The sequence below is a fragment of the Pelodiscus sinensis genome, chromosome 5 (genome assembly GCF_052426305.1).
Source record: "Pelodiscus sinensis isolate ZL-2025 chromosome 5, ASM5242630v1, whole genome shotgun sequence".
Classification (NCBI taxonomy): domain Eukaryota; kingdom Metazoa; phylum Chordata; order Testudines; family Trionychidae; genus Pelodiscus; species Pelodiscus sinensis.
The window spans coordinates 60,707,354-60,725,010 of NC_143056.1; the positions used below are offsets into that span (position 1 = coordinate 60,707,354).

At 42.9% G+C, this 17,657-nt stretch overlaps 1 protein-coding gene across 1 annotated transcript in view; it reads right to left on the minus strand.

Annotated features, from left to right (window-relative positions):
* FSIP1 (fibrous sheath interacting protein 1) overlaps positions 1-17,657 on the minus strand; it is a 195,800-nt gene that overhangs the window by 147,637 nt on the left and 30,506 nt on the right. Inside the window, exons 7-8 of the mRNA XM_089778464.1 lie at positions 15,995-16,107; positions 6,605-6,715 (exon numbers count right to left, since the gene is read on the minus strand). Coding sequence (XP_089634590.1) covers positions 6,605-6,715; positions 15,995-16,107 — 224 coding nt within the window. The remainder of the gene's footprint in view (positions 1-6,604; positions 6,716-15,994; positions 16,108-17,657) is intronic.

Below are 17,657 nucleotides of genomic sequence, written 5' to 3' on the forward strand. Positions count from 1 at the left end.
GATCCCCCCCCCCCCCGCAGCTGGGGAAGCCCAGGGCGCCAAACCCCTCGATGACTGCGTCCAAATCAGTGAGGCAGATGACTCTGCAGAGCAGCACTCTATTGATGACCTTGACCACCTGCAGAGGGATACATGAAACCGAGAGTCACTGGGGTGCCAGGGTGGCTGAGAGTGCTCTTCCCCACCACTGCCCCAAACCCTCACTCCCCAGGAGCCACCCCTCCTCCCTGCAATCCTGGCCACTGTGGGCAGTCCATAGCGTGGCTGGGACAGAACAAACTCTCCCGGGGAGGGGACTTGCAACCCCTCCCCTCCTTTTCCCTAGGGCAGCCTATCCCCTCCTTGCGCCCCGCCCCAAACACAGTGGCCAGAGATTGCCATACCTGCATGAGCACTGCTCCAATGGTGGATCTCCCCATGCCGAACTGGTTCGCCACAGATCAGTAGCTATCCGGCGTGGAGAGCTTCCAGAGGGTGATGGCCACATGCTTGTGGAGGAGAATGGCGGGCCTCATGTGCTTGTCCCATTGCCACAGAGCGGGGGCGAGCCACTCGCAGAGCTCCAGGAAGGTGTCCTTCTTCATCCTGAAGTTCTGGGACCATTGTTGGTCTCCCCAGTGCTCCAGGACGATGTGTTCCCACCAGTCGCTGCTGGTGTCCAGATGCCAGATGCGGCAGGGCACGCTGGCGTCCAGGTGCTGCTGCTGCTGCTCCTCCCCGGCCCCCGGGGGATCCAGAAGAGGACCTGGAGGTTGGACTGCAGCAGATGCTGCCAGGCAGTTTCCAGCAATTGCAGCCAGGCTTCCAGTAAGACATCCAAAATGAGCACCAGAGTGCTCAGAGGCAGCTCTGGCTCCATGGTGCATGATGCCCTCCCTCCAGAAGCCCCCTCTACACAGAGGGAGGGCACATCTCTCCACAGCACTCCATGGTGCAGAGTGCTGTGGTGTCCTGAGTCAGGGCAACTAAAGCAAGCAGAGACAAAAATGCTTTGCTGTCCCTGGACGCAATTCAGCGTCCAATCAGTGTGGATACGCTATTTCGAAATAGCAAAACGCCGTTTTGAAATGCATTTTGTGTGTAGATGCGTTATTTCGAAATAACTTATTTTGAATTAACTATTTCATATCCTCTGAGACCAGGCATACAATTGTATACAAACACATGTAGTTTGGCTGAGAAAATATGCGGACCCTTCCTGCACCAAAATCTTTTAGGGCATGTACACCATTCCACCATTTCTATCAGGCTTCTTGTTCAGATAGCTACCTTGCTCTGTTTCTATAAAGTATTTTTTACGAGGATAGGTCCCTGGCCTATCATTCAATGCCCTTACATCTGGTCCCTATACTTTGAGCATGGGTAGCTCTACTAGGGGCTAGACCTCCAGCTGCCACAACTCTCCAGTCATAGGCTTTCCCACTGTGTCAAGGTGCAATTCCTAGAGAAGGACACGTGTAGTGACACTTTAAATTGGTTATTTAGGCACTCACTTGGGTACCTATGGCAAAATTCCACTCTAACATTGGCCTAAATTGACTCAGTGATTAACTCTGGATTTACATCAATGTACTTTACAGTGGTATTTACACTCCAGTTTTTCAGGAGAGATGGGAGAGGAAATCACTCCTTGAGTACCTAAGCACAAAGAAATCATCAGTTAATGAATGCAGTGCTTCAATAAAAGGCCTAAGCCTGCAAGCTTTATGAACATGGAATTCTCATTTCAGTAGGCATTCAGCATTTGGGGATCTTGCAGGACTGCATCCATAATCTTTGGTAGACAAATGTATTAATCCATGAAATGATACTAGTAAAGGAAAAAAACCCAAATGTAGCAATTTATTACTCTAGTCTAAACAATAAACTGGTATAACTTAAAAATGACATCTTAGAGTATTTATTTCTTTATTTAAATCTTTTTATCCCGCTTTTCTATTTAAAATATTCAAGGTGGCTCGTAGTTCTGACATATTGTATTTTTTTAAATTAAACTTAAAATGTTTTAAATTTAAGTTTTTGAACTGATTAGTGAAAATTCTTTAAAACCAATCTCCTATATAAATCAACTGTGTAAAGAAAGTTATTAAGATGCAATCTGAGACAAATATACTCATCAGTCCTAATTCAGTACAATTCATGCCAGAAATAGTGCCTTGCAAACTCTTACTATTGTCTTTTCCTGATGATATCTCTCTATCCAAAAACAGATTACAGGCAGTCCCCGACTTACGCGGATCCGACTTACGAACGGGGCTTTCTCGCCCCGGAGGTCGAGGTGGCGGATTGCTGCCTGCGAGCTCCGGGGCGAGAAAGCCCCGTTCGTAAGCTGCTCCCGGTGCTCCTGGTCTGCTGGAGACGGTCCCCAGCAGACCACAGGCACCGGGAGCGAAGCCGCAGCAGCGGCGGGTTCCCGCACTTCTGAGGCTTTGCTCTGGCAAAGCCTCAGAAGTGCGGGAACCCGCCGCTGCTGTGGCTTCTGTCCCGGTGCCTGTGGTCTGCTGGGGACCGTCCCCAGCAGACCACAGGCACCGGGACTGAAGCCGCAGCCGCGGCGGGGTCCCTCGCCTCTGAGGCTTTGCCAGAGCAAAGCCTCAGAGGCGCGGCACCCCGCTGCCGCTGCAGCTCTGCTCCCTGTGTCCCTGGTCTGCTGGGGGGGGGAGGGCGCAGCTAGTGTGCCCCCCCCCCAGCAGACCAGGCTTTTGTTGTGGACCCTGGGGCAGAGCAGCTGGGGCGCTGCCGATTGGTCCTGTAGCGCCGCTCTGGGCATTACTGGACCAACCCGGCAGCACCCCAGCTGCTCTGCCCCAGGTCCTGATTCAGCCGCTGCTGGTCAGTTTCAGCAGCAGCTGATTTGGGGTTCTTAAGTTGAATCTGTATGTAAGTCAGAACTGGCGGTCAGTTTCAGCAGCGGCTGAATCTGGACACCAGTTCCGACTTACATACAGATTCAACTTAAGAACAAACCTACAGTCCCTATCTTGTACGTAACCTGGGGACTGCCTGTATATATATCGCAGGCTAAAACATGAATTACGTAAGGGAATACACATGGAATTAATAGCAACCAAAGAGTTGCCAGAACTCTGAGGAAGTCTGCAATACTATTATGATAAAAACCTGAAATAAGGCTAAAAAAACCCCTAGCAGAGTATGTCAAACTAAATTCAACACACAACCAACAGATTAGTAGCAAAATTTACTGTTTTTTTATAGCAATATATAATGTCCATGTCCAAAAAATAAAAGTCACCTCAGCAGGTCAAAATTTGGTTCTCTAAGGGCTCCTTAAACAATAATGTACTGCATAACCTGACAGAAAGTGAAGGAAGTCACAAAATCCCCTTCTGTAGCCAATTAATGAAAATGTCACACCAGGCTGCAGCTTGCTGACGAAATGAAGAATTACATGGAAATGAAGTACACAATATAACTAGTTTCAATTTTAAATAGCATGTTATGATGTCAAGATAACATCTACAAGCAAGTTCAATACATATATAATCTCTCTTGTACTCTCAAAACAGCCCTATCGATTTTAAGTTTTTTATTAAAAGAAACTTCTCTCTCAGACTCCTACTGCCAGTTTCCAGTTCATAAAATCAGAACATGCTTTTCCAACAGCATAGTCAAGTCTTATTATTATTATTCTCTTAGAATATTTGAGAAAGATTACATTCTTGCAAGTCTGAGTCAAACTAGTCTGACACAGAATTTTTCAAAACTTATAAATGACAAGAAATCTCTTTTCCAAAGGGACTGGGGGGCAGGATCTGGGAGGGGGTATGAGTGCAGGAGAGGATTCTGGCCTGGGGGAGGGATGTAGGAGAGGGAGCACTATCTGGGAAGAAGTTTTGACCTGGGTTGGGAGGGGGTTAGGGTTTGCATGGTAATCTAGAGCAGGGAGTTGGGGTTCAGAGAGGGGGTGGGGTGCCAGAAGCAGGTTCTGGCCAGGAGGCACACGTATCTTGACAGCTCCAAGCAAGCAGCCCTGCAGGACTCTGAAGCAGCTTCCCTGACTGCCAGCAGTCTCAGGATACTCAAGGCAGCTGGCTGCTTTGTTCATGTGCCTCTCTGCTCAGGGTAGGGTGGATGGAAGGGAGGAAGGCTTCATGTGCTGCACCTGCCCCAGCAAAATCTCTCCACTCCCATTGGCTCCCACTCCCACCTGCCAGAGCAGAGAGACACAGGGAGCAGCCAGCCACTTAAAGCACTTGAGGGTCCAGATCCAACAGCTTGGTGGACTGCATCTGGCCCATGGGCCACATCTTGCCCACCCTGGTTTTGATGGTGCTTGTTCCTGCCATGAGTGCAGGGGACTGGACTTAATGACCGCTCGAGGTTCCTTCCAGTTCTATGATTCTAAGACAAAAGGAACCGCACATTGAACTTTGCAGGAGGGATCCTGATCTGAAAGTTGATCAGTATTCTGGAACGTGATAAGAAATTCTACTTTGTAACTAAGATAGTATCTTAAATAGATACTATTATCATTTGATCTTTATTTTTCTCATTATCATTTCTGGTTTTTATGCGTCATTACTCACACCCACTTAAAATCTCTTTACAGTTAATAAACTTGTTTTACAGTTTTATCCATAGTATATTTCTGGGGGAAGATCCAAAAATGAGGGTGGGCTGGGGTCACATGCAGTACAACCAAGGCTGGTTAGAGCCAGAGTGTAGCTCTGCATTTATACACAATGACACTCAGGCTGCGGCTTGCATGCTAGAATGTTCTTTGTAAGTGACCTATACGGAAGCTACTAGAGCAAGGCATTGTAAGGCACCCATAGCTGCAGGGCACTCCCTCACTAGTCTGAATTTTGCCCTAGTACATCACAACGTCACGTATTCTATAAGAAATATATAATCATATAATGTTTCAATGGTACAAACTGTAACACAGTTATACGACCAGATATTGCTTAATGTCAATCTCACTCCCATTCAGTTGATGGTGTTACCACAGTATATGCTTATAACTTTTACATTTAGGGTTGCCAGGAGTCTGGTTTTGAACCAGACAGTCCAGTATTTGAGCTGTTTGGGAAACAAATTGAGAAAATATGAATGAGATATAAAAGTCCAGCATTTTCTAAGTAAGATGTAATGTAGATTGTGATGTAATGTCAAGTGTGTCCGGTATTTTTGTTGAAACCATCTGGCAACCCTATCAACATTATACTTACCTAATGCTTTTAATTTAATTGGGTGACCCCTGGTTTTTGTGAAGAGATAAATAACACATTCATATTCACTATCTTCATATCATTATAGAGCTCTATTCTATCCCCCCTTAGTTGTCTCTTTTCTAAGATGGCCAGCCTCAGTCTTTTAAATCTTCTCTTGTACGGAAGCCATTCCATCCCCCTATTAATATTTGTGGCCCTTCTCCATTCTTTTTCAAATTCAATTACCTCTTTTTTTAGATGAGGCAACCAAAACTAGGCGCAGTATTGAAGCAGTGGGCATGCCACATATTTATATACAGCCGGTCCCCGAGTTGCAAACAGTCGAATTATGACCGTTCGCAGTTACAACCAAAACTGTCGTAAATGGCGGACCCCAAGTTACGAATGTGATCCGCGCTTACAAACAGCACAGTCACGTGTAACTCAATGGGGTCTGACTTATGAACAAACCGAGTTACGACCAATTGCTTGGTCTGTAACCAGTTCGTAAGTCAGAGAGAGGCTGTAGTTGCATTATGATATGTTCTTTCTCCTTAGCTATTCCTTTACAAATAGTTCTAACATTGTTAGTTTTTTTGCACATTGAACATGTTAGAGAACTATCCACAATGACTCCCAAGATCTCTTTCTCAAGTCATAACTGCTAATGTAGACCCCACCATTTTGTATGTTTGGGTGGGAGTATGCATAGTAATGTGCATTACTGTGTACTTCATCATGGGTAACTGATGGAGCCCCCTCTTTGGGGAGGTTAGCCCGCAGCTACATCTCTTTTGCCCACACACACACACCACACAGCTGGAGCTCTGGGACCCTTTGCCCCTCCACTCAGCCTGAGGAGCTTTGTCCCCCCACCAACCTGTCCAAAGGAGTCCTCCTGCCCCCACCACACACACCTTCCCAGAGCCAGCCACAGCTGCACCTCCCCGCCCCAGACTCAACCTGCCCCAGGCAAATGTGTCTTTTCAGAGACACATATGATATGACCCATGCAGGTTCCGGGGCAGCTGAGGCAGCAGCATGTGCTACTCAGCTTCCCCGGTTCCTCAGTAATTTCCCAGAGGAACCCAGAAAGCTGAGTAACACATATGGCATCCTAGAACCTGTGTGGGGCATAATAAAATAATAACTTCACCACAACCTCGGAATAGGAGGCCTCACAGATGCAGCAGCGTCTCCTTTGGCCTATTATACCCAATGCCCATATACTTACCAACATTGAATTTCATCTGCCATTTTGTTGCCCTATCACCCAATGTTATAAGAATCTTTTGTAACTCTTCAAAGTGTACTATGAACTTAACTCACTTGAATAATTTTGTATCATGTGCAAACTTTGCCTCAATATTTACCTCTCTTTCCATATCATAAACATCCAAGAAAGTCCAGTCATGAGTCAGTGTACATACCTCAATGCCTTGAAGTTCACTGCTATTATCTTCTATATCTTTCAACAGTTCAACCAATCTTTTCTTCTCTTCCTCTAGAATAACCAGTTGGCTCCCTGAATCCTTTGCTAGCTGAAGGATTTACAGATAGAAAAGCATAAAACTATAAGAATTTGCTCAGAATACTGAAAATGGAAAAGAGGCTTTCATTTCTGTGCTACTAGTTAAAACCCAAAACCTAGCTGATCACAAGCATTCACAAATCTGGTGGCCTGCACGAAATAAATTAGTTTTTTTTATTACTGTTCATGCACAGAAGTGTGCCTACATAAAAAAACCTCTACCATATCTGGCAACTTAGTTTCAGATAATGTTAGTAGAAAAGTCAAGAACCAAATGATGCTTGGAAAGTGAACTGTTCTCTGCTATAGTAAATTGCTCATCTGCACTAAGACTGAGCAATAATGACTGAACAGTAGTCATTGTAGCACATTGTAGTTTAATTCAACATCCACCCATTAACTTTTAGAAAACCAAATTTCCTTTAAGAAAAAATGTTATAAAGAAGTACTTGTCTACAAAACATATAGGCTGTGTCCAGAAAAATATAAACTCTTATTGTTATATGACCATCTTAAAGCAAATGGGGACCTAATTTGCAAATTTGGGCAGTGAAGGATGAATACTCAGCAGCACTTTGCAATGAGCAACAAATTTATGTAATACAATGTTGTTCGTTTAATCCAGATGAATTTTTCCAGCATTAATAATGGAATGTTCCTTGATCAAGAAACCAACCTTATTTGTAGACATGTATGTACAGGCAGTCCCCGGGTTACGTACAAGATAGGGACTGTAGGTTTGTTCTTAAGTTGAATCTGTATGTAAGTCGGAACTGGCATCCAGATTCAGCCGCTGAATCTGGACACCAGTTCTGACTTACATACAGATTCAACTTAAGAACCCCAGGCGTCCCCAAGTCAGCTGCTGCTGAAACTGATCAGCAGCTGATTCCAGGAAGCCCGGGGCAGAGCAACTCTGCCTCGGGCTTCCTGTAGCCAGCCGCTGGTCAGTTTCAGCAGCGGCTAACTTGGGGACGCCTGGGGCAGAGCAGCTGGGGTGCTGCTGGGTTGGTCCAGTAGCGCGGCCACTCCTCGGCGCTACTGGACCAACCCAGCAGCACCCCAGCTGCTCTGCCCCAGGCGTCCTGATTCAGCCACTGCTGAAACTGATCAGCAGCGGCTGAATCAGGACTCCTGGGGCAGAGTAGCTGGGGTGCTGCCAGGTTGGTCCAGTAGCGCCAAGGAGCGGTGCTGTGGGACCAACTGGCAGCGCCCCACCTGCTCTACCACAGGCCCCGGGCTTTGCTCCACATCTCCCTGGTCTGCTGAGGGGGGCACTAGCTGCGTCCCCCCCAGCAGACCAGAGAGACGCGGAGCAAAGCGGCAGAGGACCCGGGCCGGACCTGCTGCGCTTCCAGATCAGCTGGAAGCGCCGTGGGTCCGGCCAGGTCCTGCGCGGCTTTGCTCAGCGTCTCCCTGGTCTGCAGACCAGAGAGACGCTGAGCAAAGCGGCGCAGGACCCGGGGCCAGACCCGCGGCGCTTCCAGATCAGCTGGAAGCGCCGGGGTCCGGCTCCGGGTCCTGCGCAGCTTTGTTCAGCGTCTCCCTGGTCTGCAGACTAGAGAGACGCTGAGCAAAGCCAGCTGATCTGGAAGCGGCCGCGGGTCCGGCCCCGGGTCCTGCGCCGCTTTGGTCCCCGTCTCCCGGGTCTGCTGGCTCCCGCAGCAGACCAGGGAGACGGGGAGCAGCTTTTCTCGCCCCGGAGGAGGCGGGCGGCGGGACCAGGCGTCCCGCCGCTCCAGTCCTCCGGGGCGAGAAAATCCCCGTTCGTATCTGCGGATCCGACATAAGTCGGATCCGCGTAACTCGGGGACTGCCTGTACACCATCACGTAATTTTTTGGCAATGCTTTTAGTATACATCAGTAATTCCCTAATCCTTTAGTAATGTTAGACCTTAACACATACCTCAATGTTCTTTTTAATAAAATCTTGAGTATTTTTACTTCTAGTTTCACTTTTTTGGTGTATTTTTTCTGTTATTTTCAATGAGCCACTTGTTTCGATTTCATTTAGACGATCTGTAGTTAAGAAAAAATAGTTGCAAAATGTGATTGTTGACTCTCCAATAGACAAAAAAAATCAGTGATTACTATTTTCACTATTATTTATTGTATTTATAATATTAGAAGTATTACCTACATTTACCATGAGAAACTCTAGTTATAACCATTTCAACAGTTAAATGTGGCAAATGCAAGTTTTTCAGGGTGACCATTTAGCAAAGTTATTTCTTATATAAGATTATAGTTTTGTGAAGGCCAAAAAATTTTTATGGACATCTGACTTCAAAAATGTTAGACACATTAACATGATTTTAAATCAATTCTTTTTAAAGTTCTTATTGTTTGAACTATACCACCAGTACTAGATAAATTAAGCAGTGATTTTTTTGGGAAAGCATTTGGGAATATTTCTAGCAGATTTCTTAAATGAAACAGCTGAAAAACAGATGAGGTCTTTGATGTTCTACAGTCCTTTGTTGTAACAACTTTTCTTTCAAAACTCACCTTAAATCTGTGCAAGCTATAAAACAAATATGGTTTCTTAGTAACAGTCTTAAATACATTGTGTGAAAATTAAATTTAAAGATAAATTCTTATAATCAAATAAGATTGTTTAAAAAGTAGGAGACTGAACATTTATATCACCCTTAAGCTATATTCAGATTTAATATTTTGTGAACAGTTTCTCAAAAAACACTTAAAAATAATATATGGTCTGTGCTATTCAGAGACTTCTAATAATTTTAAAATGGTAATTCTTTTACAACTATTGGAATGATGCAGATTTATAAGTGGCAAAACTAAGCAATCATATTTAATGTTCTATAAATCAATCTGTTCTCCTGCATACTTAACACAGTTGTCTCTTTTTTCCTTTGATCCTGGGGTTAGACACAGGTTTGGGGATTATTTGGCTGTAAAACTAGAATGTGCTTACTTATCATTGGATTTATAAACGACTGACTATCACACTCCTTGGGAGCACATATATTGTATTTTAAAGAATTACAAATTAAAGAATATGCAGTAAAAATAATTAAAAGAAAGCTCCTTGGATCATATAAGTTCTACCCACTTCTTCACACCAAAGTCATAATATATGAAGAGATTTTGCAACATTAAAGTCCAAAAAACTGACTGTGCAAGTAGCAATGAAGGAGGTGAACATGCAAGTGGAGGGCCTCCCCAGTGAAGAAAAACCTGCTTCCAATCCTCCAGAGTTCAAATCTAGGGCCTATTAGGAAAAAGCATCCAAAATCATTTAAATAGCTATTACAGAGCATAGGAAAGACATTATCTTGAAGCTAAGTAGGAACCAAAGTATGCAGGATTTTATGGATAAAAATGAATATTTTGCATGCACACTGAAGTCAGTGCAGTCCACAAGTACAAGTATAATAAGTGCTTAACACTGCATTCTGTGCTAGCCAAAGTCTGGATGACCTTCAAGGGTAAACCCACTTAGAACATGTAATACAGAAGTGACAGAGACATGGATAGTTGTGGGAATAAATACACCAAGGAAGATTGTAATCTGATGTCTATACCAGAGGAAAGAGACTATGGTCCCAATCCAAAACAGCATGTAAATGGCTTAAATGTAATATTAAGCACATCAATCATTCCACTAACTATGAGTACTCAGGTACTTATAGTCAAGCAGGCTGCGTCTAGATTGGCATGATTTTCTGGAAATGCTTTTAACAGAAAAGTTTTCCGTTAAAAGCATTTTCAAAACAGAACATCTAGATTGGCATGGACGCTTTTCCGCAAAAGCACTTTTTGCGGAAAAGCGTCCGTGCCAATCTAGACACGCTTTTCTGCAAAAAAGCCCCGATCGCCATTTTTGCTATCGGGACTTTTTGGCGGAAAACAAATCTGAGCTGGCTACACTGGCCCTTTTGCACAAAAGCTTTGCGCAAAAGGGACTTTTGCTTGAACGGGAGCAGAATAGTATTTCCACAAGAAGCACTGATTTCTTACAGTAGGAGGTCAGTGCTTTTGCGGAAATTCAAGCGGCCAGTGTAGATAGCTGGCAAGTTTTTCCGGAAAAGCGGCTGATTTTCCGGAAAAACTGGCCAGTCTAGACACAGCCGCAGAGTCTTCTCTGCTTTGCTGTCATAGGGCCTATCTTCTCAACTACTCCTACTACTTGGGAATCCAGGATCAGCCAAGAATGCAAAAGACCTCAAGATTACAACCCAATCCACAATTAAGAAGCCTGACTAGAAACAGCAAATATCACCTCCTCCTTAGCACACCTCCCATACACACATATACCTCATCTCTCCTATTGTGAATAATCTAGCCAAACCCCTCTCATCCAGTTTCCCATCTTAGCCAGTCACCAAGAAACCAGATTATTTTGAATCACTTAATATGTTGGTAGCGTTGAGTGTCATTGGCATACTAGTGGCAACGCCAACTTAAAATATTTCACTACTCCCCTAGTGGTCATGTATACCCGCTGAAAAGAACCATTTGATTAGAAGAGCAACTGTCCAATGCCACCCACCGGAATCTCAGAGAGGGAGGAATTCAGGCACTGAAACATAATTCAATCTACCTGGACTGATGCCTGCTATAATAGTACCTCATGAGCAACAGTTTCAAAACAACAGAAATATCTAAAAAAGCTAGCAAGGATATTGGTCTTTGTCAGGAGAGCCTCAAACATCAAGACAGGTTCAGTCTATACCATAATAATACTGAAAAAACCCCACAAAACTGAAGGAGATTAATGAAGTCTGAAGACACCAAATAGGGCAAGAGAACATTGATCCAAAATAGGTACATTAGAGAATGGGTAATACTGCACTTTGCATCAACTGTCAGATTTAAGAGCATAGGTCTAATAATTGCAATACCTAGGGGAAGATGGTGCCTCATATTAAGTATATGACTCAGTCATGAGCACTTTAATTACCTGAAAATCAACAAGGAATTTTACAAAAAGTGAAACAAGGACAAAGGTAAGGATGAATACAAAAGAGCACATGCATGTAGGCATACAATCAAAAGGGCTAAAGCACAAAATGACTTACATCTAGCAAGAGACATAAAGCTCAATAATAACAGGTTTTCTGTATACATTAACCATGGTGTCCAACATGTTAGCCACTAGCCACATGTGGCTATTTGGCTGGTTGAGTGAGACTAGTACATTATAGCAGCAGCCATTATAGAGGCTACTGCTTCAGAACTGGTTCGACAACAAGGCATTAAGAGCAAGAGAAAGATATATGAAAGAATCAGTCCTCTACTTATCAAGGAAAGAGAGCTAATAACTGATAACATCAAGACAGATAAAATATGCTTCATTGTCCATTAAAATCATATGAATTAGTATTAATAAATAATAATAAGGGATAAGGAACATAAATCAAAACAGGGATATATTCAAGCTGGCAGCATCTGATGAAATTCACCTTATGATGCCTAAAGACCTAGCAGAAGCAATCTCAGAAGCATTAACTATTATCTTTGGCTATGTCTACAAAGCAGCATTATTTTGGAAAACTGATATTATTCTGAAATAACATACACAGCAAGCAGTTATTTCAACATCATGTTGAAATAATATCAAGCTGGAGGATTTCTATTCACAAGGAGTAAAGGAAGTCGGAGGAAGAATGCTTTAACTCTGGGGTGGGTAATAATTTGGGGGGGCACTCCAAAATTTTGGAAAGTGGTCAAGGGCCACACTCCTCCAGGATATTAATGGAGAGGTGTGGGTTCTGGAATGGAGGTTGGGTGCAAAGGGGCGCTTGGGGTGAGGGACTGAGGTGCAGGAGGGAGAATGGGATCTAGGAAGGAGTTTGGGTGAAGGAGGCGGTTGTGACCTACGACAGAGGACTGGGGTGCAGGATTTTGGGATGTGACCTCGGCTAGGAGGGGCTTGTGATCTGGGGAAGGAAATTGGGGTGCCAGATCTGAGAGAGGGTATGGGTACAGGAAGAGGCAGAAGGTTTGGGGTATAGGGGAGCAGAGGGTTGGGGAAGGGAGTGCCAGATGCCAACTGGGGTGCCAGAGGCAAGCTCTGGCTGCGGGCTGCTCACTGCTCCACATGGCTCCTCTCTGAGCATAAGAGGCAGGAGAGGGGACGAGGAGGGAGGGAGAAGGCTTCCTATGCTGCCCCTTCTCCCAGCAAAAACTCTTGGCTCCTATTGGCCGGAAACTGAGAGATTGGCCAATAGCAGTTAAGAGATTTTGCTGGGGGACGGGAACAGCAGGAAACGTCTCCCTCCTCCCTCCGCAGGCAGACCGGAGCAGAGAACAGCTGGCTTTCTAAAACATGAACTGATCTCTGCCTGAGGGTTCTGGCAAGGGGGTTGCGGGACAGATCTGGTGGCTTGGCGGGCCAAATCCAGCCCACTGGCAGCCTCTTGCCCACCTCTAACTCATACTTCCTGCTGTGTAGACAGCACCAAAAGCTAAAATAAGCTTCGACATAAGCCACACAATTGACATAGCTCATACAAACCTGGACCTGCCCCAGCAAAGAGACATGCACCCTTCCCCAGTCTTTACCTGCTGGAGTTGCAGCAGCCATGAAGAGGCGCTTTCAGCTAGCCCCAAGATGCCATCTCAGAGCAATGATGCAAATGAAATATTTACGTTTGAATTTTATTTTCCAAAAAACAAAATGTAAGGACCTGAGCAATGTTGGGTAAATCTTCCAATATTATATACATCATGGGAATGTTATTTTTTCCAACATGTATATGGCACACAATGCTTCCCTTTCAGCCTTGATTTTTGGAAGATTTTACTCATTCACTCCAAAATACATTACATAATTTATTACATAATTATAGGTCGGTAATAAGGGCTTACCCTGTACAGCATGCTTTTCATTGTGGTCATAATCTTCTGAATTAATTTGTGTGTGAAATACTGAAATAAACATTCCATCTTCTTCAGAATGGGAAGGATCTGTTAATTAGAAGTGTACTGAATAACTGTTGAATATTTAACTCCGATTTTTGTGACTTAGTAATATGATTTATGTACATTTCTGGATGTACAAAACACAAATCATAGAAGTTTATTATTTGTTTTCTTCAGTTTTCAACAACAAAATAATAAAACATTTTGCAAGAGATAGAATAGATGGAACAAACAAGAGGAAGAGAGAATATGGGGGGGAGATGGGAGGTGAATAAGAGAGTCAATATGTGAGTAAAAGACATTATGAATGAGGCAAACTAAGATTGTAGGAAAATATCAAAATGTATTATACTACTTCTGATTTATCTATGAAGTCTGATAGAAGTTTTGAGTAAATGAGATTACATTTTTTTTCTGCTCCTGCATGTTAAGGCTTCTAGAAGCCTGGTAATTGTATATAAAGGATACAGCCTAAGGCAAAAATGTTCAAAAGCTTCGGTGGACATGAATAGCCATTTGGGGAATCATCTAGGAGGTTCAACTGAAAGATAAGTGCCCAAGGAATTTTCACACTGGGTGTCTAGCTGTATCCAAATTGTCAGAAATCCAACTGGCCTTTGTCAGAAGTGTGATGTGGGAGAAATGGGTGCCAAAGTCCCAGTGCTGCTTCAAGTACTCCAAGTGTCAGTCACACTCCTGGCAAGAATTAGCCAGAAAGTTCTAGTTAAGGAGAACTCCCTCACTGGCTGCTCTGCAATATGTGTACACCCAAAGTGCACATGCTGTAAGGACCTACATACTTTTGAGAGATACGACTATGGTTATAACTATAACTACATCAACTACACAACAAACAGCATGTAATAATTAATACTATCCTTCTCAACTGAAAGCATGATGATGGATGTCATTTAGTAACAAATGAATGATTTTTATAGCTGAAAATCTATTTTTTGCGACAATTAGGGCAGATGTTTCTGCTGCTAGAGAGGTTGAGGCACAAGTGGCTGGATATAAGTGATTTTGTAAATGTAGCTGGCATTTGATATCACAGTCGCTCTAATTACTATTTTCAAAACAGCCTCCCTTGCGTCATTTATTGTTGACAAATAAAATAAAAACTAAATATTTACATGTTAAAAGGCAATGTCAATTATTTTCAGTTACATTATTTTAAATAAGGGCTATCTCCTCTGCTGCCAAGCATGCAAAATTGACCTGATAACTCTTTTCATGTATCATGCTTTATAAAATCTTGAGGCAAGGAAGATCCTGGAAAAATCTGAACTATGCACAGCTCTCCTGGTGCTACCTTTGAAAAGAAAAAGGAAGTGCAACGTGGAGTTTTATTAATAATAATCTCATAAACAAATTTTCTCTCCATATTTTAAAGATTAAGATATGCAGTAAAGAGTAAAGCATATTATTTTTTATTAGATGGTGACACCTACTGGACAGTTTTAAATTGCTGTAAAGTTGATATGTAAATCTTGTGGTTTTTTGCCCCTTAACAGTAAATTATTGATGTAAAAATCCTTTTCTTGTGCATACTTCTTTACCATTTTCAAAAAGTCCAGTACAGAATGGAATAGTTCAGCTATAAAATTACATGAAGTCACTACAGGTCTAGTGTAAAAAGGTCAGGCAACTATACCTAAAAACATTCTGACAGAAAAAAATGTAATCCAAGACTATTCCAAGTAAAGATTCTCTCATTAAATTTTGTAACAGCCAGTAATATAATATTTTTAAGTTTGGCACACACTAGCTGCGTCCCCCCCAGCAGACCAGAGAGACGCGGAGCAAAGCGGCAGAGGACCCGGGCCGGACCTGCTGCGCTTCCAGATCAGCTGGAAGCGCCGTGGGTCCGGCCAGGTCCTGCGCGGCTTTGCTCAGCGTCTCCCTGGTCTGCAGACCAGAGAGACGCTGAGCAAAGCGGCGCAGGACCCGGGGCCAGACCCGCGGCGCTTCCAGATCAGCTGGAAGCGCCGGGGTCCGGCTCCGGGTCCTGCGCAGCTTTGTTCAGCGTCTCCCTGGTCTGCAGACTAGAGAGACGCTGAGCAAAGCCAGCTGATCTGGAAGCGGCCGCGGGTCCGGCCCCGGGTCCTGCGCCGCTTTGGTCCCCGTCTCCCGGGTCTGCTGGCTCCCGCAGCAGACCAGGGAGACGGGGAGCAGCTTTTCTCGCCCCGGAGGAGGCGGGCGGCGGGACCAGGCGTCCCGCCGCTCCAGTCCTCCGGGGCGAGAAAATCCCCGTTCGTATCTGCGGATCCGACATAAGTCGGATCCGCGTAACTCGGGGACTGCCTGTACACCATCACGTAATTTTTTGGCAATGCTTTTAGTATACATCAGTAATTCCCTAATCCTTTAGTAATGTTAGACCTTAACACATACCTCAATGTTCTTTTTAATAAAATCTTGAGTATTTTTACTTCTAGTTTCACTTTTTTGGTGTATTTTTTCTGTTATTTTCAATGAGCCACTTGTTTCGATTTCATTTAGACGATCTGTAGTTAAGAAAAAATAGTTGCAAAATGTGATTGTTGACTCTCCAATAGACAAAAAAAATCAGTGATTACTATTTTCACTATTATTTATTGTATTTATAATATTAGAAGTATTACCTACATTTACCATGAGAAACTCTAGTTATAACCATTTCAACAGTTAAATGTGGCAAATGCAAGTTTTTCAGGGTGACCATTTAGCAAAGTTATTTCTTATATAAGATTATAGTTTTGTGAAGGCCAAAAAATTTTTATGGACATCTGACTTCAAAAATGTTAGACACATTAACATGATTTTAAATCAATTCTTTTTAAAGTTCTTATTGTTTGAACTATACCACCAGTACTAGATAAATTAAGCAGTGATTTTTTTGGGAAAGCATTTGGGAATATTTCTAGCAGATTTCTTAAATGAAACAGCTGAAAAACAGATGAGGTCTTTGATGTTCTACAGTCCTTTGTTGTAACAACTTTTCTTTCAAAACTCACCTTAAATCTGTGCAAGCTATAAAACAAATATGGTTTCTTAGTAACAGTCTTAAATACATTGTGTGAAAATTAAATTTAAAGATAAATTCTTATAATCAAATAAGATTGTTTAAAAAGTAGGAGACTGAACATTTATATCACCCTTAAGCTATATTCAGATTTAATATTTTGTGAACAGTTTCTCAAAAAACACTTAAAAATAATATATGGTCTGTGCTATTCAGAGACTTCTAATAATTTTAAAATGGTAATTCTTTTACAACTATTGGAATGATGCAGATTTATAAGTGGCAAAACTAAGCAATCATATTTAATGTTCTATAAATCAATCTGTTCTCCTGCATACTTAACACAGTTGTCTCTTTTTTCCTTTGATCCTGGGGTTAGACACAGGTTTGGGGATTATTTGGCTGTAAAACTAGAATGTGCTTACTTATCATTGGATTTATAAACGACTGACTATCACACTCCTTGGGAGCACATATATTGTATTTTAAAGAATTACAAATTAAAGAATATGCAGTAAAAATAATTAAAAGAAAGCTCCTTGGATCATATAAGTTCTACCCACTTCTTCACACCAAAGTCATAATATATGAAGAGATTTTGCAACATTAAAGTCCAAAAAACTGACTGTGCAAGTAGCAATGAAGGAGGTGAACATGCAAGTGGAGGGCCTCCCCAGTGAAGAAAAACCTGCTTCCAATCCTCCAGAGTTCAAATCTAGGGCCTATTAGGAAAAAGCATCCAAAATCATTTAAATAGCTATTACAGAGCATAGGAAAGACATTATCTTGAAGCTAAGTAGGAACCAAAGTATGCAGGATTTTATGGATAAAAATGAATATTTTGCATGCACACTGAAGTCAGTGCAGTCCACAAGTACAAGTATAATAAGTGCTTAACACTGCATTCTGTGCTAGCCAAAGTCTGGATGACCTTCAAGGGTAAACCCACTTAGAACATGTAATACAGAAGTGACAGAGACATGGATAGTTGTGGGAATAAATACACCAAGGAAGATTGTAATCTGATGTCTATACCAGAGGAAAGAGACTATG